We start from the raw sequence: 4,372 nt of genomic DNA on the forward strand, positions 1-4,372 counted from the left end.
AAGAAATACCACTCCAAAGTTTCATAAAAATTAGTTAAAAACGCATATGAAAAATAAAGAGACCTCTAAGCTTGCTTTAAATAAAACAGAAAAAGTATTCCAATTAATTCACACAAAAATTAAGATCGACTTGAGTTATGCTATTTAGGTAAATTACCAAACCTACTAAGGCACCTTAATTATTTCCTCCTTTAGTCCCTGAAGTGCAACTTTATTAGTACTTATTTTTTTCTTTTTTCATTTTTTTTCTTTTTTTCTTCTCTCTTTTTTTTTTCTTTTTTTAAAATTTATTATTATTTATTTACTTAGGAATATATTAAACCTTTTGATGCGAAGAGAGATGACAACCCAAGCACCCCACCCCGGTTACTCAGCCCAACATACTCCTAAAATTATTTATTTTCGGTTAGCGGAGTTTTACCCAACACGTCACACAACCTTTTGACGCGAAGTAGAATGACAACCCAAGCACCCTACCCCGGTTACTCAGTCAGTCACGATTTGAGCCATATTCATAACCTCGACTAGCGGAGTTTTACTTGTCACATCACACAACCGTTTGACGCGAAGTAGAATGACAACCCAAGCACCCTACCCCGGTTACTCAGTCAGTCACGATCTAAGCTGTACTCATAACCATGGAAAACATTTATTAAAAATTAAACAATATTTAAAATTCTTGAGAACTCAGGAAAGAAAAAATTTAAGTGTTAAAAATAAGTTTCAATAATCACCTAATAGCCATGAACATTAATTAAGCATGCAATCATTTTAAGTGTTCACTTTATATTAAACTTGATCAATTTTACGAAAAGCAATATAGAATTAACCCTATTAATCACAATTATTTTTAGCCTAATAAAAATAAAACAGTGGAGATGGCATCAATTATGGGAAAAATTATAACTTCCTTAGAAGGTAAGAATCATGCTTGTAGGTCAAATAGTAGGCAATTCCTGGTAAAATCTTGGGCATGAAAAGCGGCAGGATATTCTTAAAATAAATGGGCAGAAACTAGCACAAAACAACAGCAATAATAATATGACAGCAAAAATAGTAGATAATAACAGTAACAATGAAGAATTCCTCCCCCCACTTAAAACACATAGTCCTTGATGTGAAAGTAAAAGGAAAACAAATAGGTGGAGAAAAAAAGTTTAGAAAAACTCCCCATGTAGTTACCGTCGGTTGGCGCACACGGTGGAGAAGAAAATGGCGAAGCGACAAGAGGTGGAGACGGGGTGGGTGACGTGTGCAATGGTGGTTCGGCTTCGGGTTCTCACCATGGTGGTTGAGAAATCGGCGGTGGGTGGTGGAGGAGAAAGGAGTCGGCGGTTATGGAGAAATTTGGGGAAAAATGTAATGTGGGGGTTTTATTTGCTGAAAAGGGGTGTTTGGCTGCGGGTTTTAGGGACTCTAGGGCTGGAATAGGACTGTTTGGCTGCAGAGATATGACATTCTATGCTAGAATAGAACTGTTTGGTACCATGCATAGGGTTGTTTTGGTGCACACTTTCTGTTTTTTTTTTCTTCGTATTTTCGCTCCATTTCACCTAGATGGAAGAAGAGAAATTTATTAATATTTAACTAAAATAACATAAAAATAAAATAAAATAATAAAAAATAAAAGAAAAAAAGGAAAATAAAAAAAAAGATTGGGTTGCCTCCCAACAAGCGCTTGTTTAACGTCGCTAGCTTGACGCTTCAACTAGAATTGGAATTGTTCCAAATAAATTCTTTCATCTGTATAGGTTTGGAAATTCTCCTTTTTTATCACATCCACCATATTTCGGTTTAATCGTCCTTGCGCCTCTTTCCTTAGTTTCATACTTTCCTCCAAGAGGTTGATCCCTTTTAAGTAAGCAATGGTCTCATCATTCTCCAAAAATGTGAATTTGAAACGCTCGAGAAGTGGTTTTAATTTCGGATCTGGTGCCTGCACAACAGAAGGTAGAAGTTTAGTATCCATAGGAGCCAATAATTTATTAACAGATTCAAAATCATCAAACGTCATTTTAGGTTTATCTCCATAAGATGACTCAAAAGTTTTTTCTACTGATGAGGCAATTATGTCGACACGGTTTACGTCCAAGACTTCACTTGGGTGACTAATAGTGCCATAAACGTTAAACTTCACGATCTCCGCGTCAAACTCCATCGTGAGGGTTCTGCTTCGTACATCAATCTTAGTATTCGCAGTACTAAGGAAAGGTCACCCCAACAAGATGTTTGAAGACCCAGGAGTGTTATCCTCCTCCATTTTTATCACATAAAAATTTGCAGGGAAGATAAGCCCATTGACTTTGACTAATACGTCCTCGAGGACCCCTTCGGGATGCACAATGGACCTATCTGCCAACTGAATGGTAACACCTATCTTTGTCAAAAAACCCGCATTAAGTGATTCATAAATAGAATAAGGCATTACATTTATGGAGGCCCCTAAATCGCACATAGCCTTTTTAATTTCTAAATGACCAATTTTGCATGGAATAGTGAAATACCCCTATCTTTGCATTTAACCAGCATTTTCTGCTGTAGAACTGCGAAAACATTCTCACCAACACTTACCTTTTCATTACCTGTTAGTTTTCGTTTGTTGGTGCAAAGTTCTTTGAGGAACTTGGCATACTGCGGAATTTGTCCAATGGCATCTAACAGTGGTAAGTTGATCTCAACATTCCTGAATGTTTCGAGAATGTCCTTGTCTTCCTTACTTTTTCGACACTGATTTAATCGTCCTGGGAGTAGAGGTTGGATTTTTGGCAGTGGGGGTTTCGCTCGGATCTGTTCGTCATTTTCTAGAGTTTCTTGGGCGATCCTTGACCAAGATTCTTGCGAGGAACTGGTTCCAGGACCTTTCTGCTTCGTAACGATACTGCATTTGCATTCTGTCTCGGATTTGGTTCTGTTTGTGATGGCAGTTTCCTTTGAGAGTTTAATTTCTCAATTGATGTGGTCAACTCCCTTATGGATGCTTCAGTTTTCTGCTGAAAACCCTTCATTTCTCTTTGAAAATTGAGAGTTTACTATTGAAAATCAAGGACATTAGTTGCTAATTTATTGACCAAAGTTTCCAGAGAATTACCTGAATCTTGCGACTGTTGTGGGGCCCAATTTTGGTATGGCCGGTTATATCGTGGATTAGCCCCATAACTAAAATTAGGGTGGTCCCTCCATCCTGGGTTGTAGGTATTGGCGTAAGGGTCGTATCGTCTTTGTGGTGGCCCAGGAAAATTTCCCACAGCTTCTAAATTGGCCATAGAATCGTCACACAGACTAAGGCACGCATTAGTCGTATGTTCAGGTGTAGTACATATTCCACATACTCGGGCTGGTTTCGATTTTTCTATAACAAGAGAATTCACAATATTAGTAAGTCTATCAAGTCTATCTTCAATGGTAGAATTACTTAGCTGGTGAACCCTTCTAGGGGGTTCAGGATTGGCTCGAAATTGCTGGGAATTCGCAGCCATTATGGGGATTAAGTCTCTTGCTTGTTGTGGAGTCATGTTGACTAACGCTCCTCCACTCGCGGCATCTACCATATTCATCTCCATGGGTTTCAAGCCTTCATAAAAGTACTGGAGCAAAGACTATTCCGTTATACCGTGTTGTGGGAAACTTGCACACAACTTCTTAAATCGCTCCCAATAGTCGTATAGAGTCTCTGCGTCTTTTTGCCTTATGCCCACGATTTCTCTTCTTAACTCAGCCGCTCGTGATGCAGGGAAAAACCTGTTAAGGAATAAACGAGATAGATCAGCCCAAGTTGTAATGGATTGTAACACCCCGAACCCGAGACTGACACCGGAGTCGAACACGAGGTGTTAACAGACTTTAAACCCCTTATAAAAAAAATTTCCCAGACACTGCCAATCTGTGTAGTAGTCACTTTAAAAATCATATCTTGAGGTTCAGAACTCAAAAATCAGTTTCGTGATTTTTCCCTGAAACTAGACTCATATGCCATCTACATATTTTTTTCTAGAATTTTTGGTCGGGCCAATTAGTACAGTTTATTAGTCAAATTCTCCCATGTTACAGGGGTCGACTACACTGACCTTTGCACATTACGACCTGGATATCTCCCTGCACAGAGCTTCAATACTGATGCCGTTTGTTTCTATAGAAACTAGACTAAGAGAGGAATCTATACATATATGGTATGACTCCTAATTACCTCTGGTTAATTTATAATGAATTTCCAAAGTCGGAACAGGGAATCCAGAAACCGTTCTGGCCCTGTCTCACGAGAACCTGAATATCTCTTAACATACTGTCCGTATGATTGTTTCGTTACTTTCCTATGAAAATAGATTCATCAAGGTTCGTTTACATAATTTATTCACTATTTAATTCCATTCCTACT

At 38.4% G+C, this 4,372-nt stretch overlaps 1 protein-coding gene across 1 annotated transcript; it reads right to left on the reverse strand.

The window, feature by feature from the left end:
- Positions 1–2,212: 2,212 nt before the first annotated feature.
- On the reverse strand, positions 2,213–3,560 carry LOC107956447 (uncharacterized). The gene is made up of 3 exons (XM_016892118.2): positions 3,069–3,560; positions 2,572–2,928; positions 2,213–2,377 (listed from the first exon to the last, which is right to left on the reverse strand). Exons 1-3 carry the CDS (start codon positions 3,558–3,560, stop codon positions 2,213–2,215), a joined length of 1,014 nt encoding a protein of 337 aa, XP_016747607.2.
- Positions 3,561–4,372: the final 812 nt, after the last annotated feature.

Source organism: Gossypium hirsutum, chromosome A11 (genome assembly GCF_007990345.1).
Source record: "Gossypium hirsutum isolate 1008001.06 chromosome A11, Gossypium_hirsutum_v2.1, whole genome shotgun sequence".
Lineage (NCBI taxonomy): Eukaryota > Viridiplantae > Streptophyta > Magnoliopsida > Malvales > Malvaceae > Gossypium > Gossypium hirsutum.

Bases quoted from the DNA above. Each gene is read 5' to 3' on its own strand.
- LOC107956447 (XM_016892118.2), bottom strand. From the start codon at position 3,560: ATGGAGATGAATATGGTAGATGCCGCGAGTGGAGGAGCGTTAGTCAAC. The intron at 2,929-3,068 runs GTCAATAAATTA...AAACTCTCAAAG, and splicing joins GTAATTCTCTGGAAACTTTG to GAAACTGCCATCACAAACAG. The intron at 2,378-2,571 runs GTAAGTGTTGGT...TTTTTGACAAAG, and splicing joins AACTAACAGGTAATGAAAAG to ATAGGTGTTACCATTCAGTT.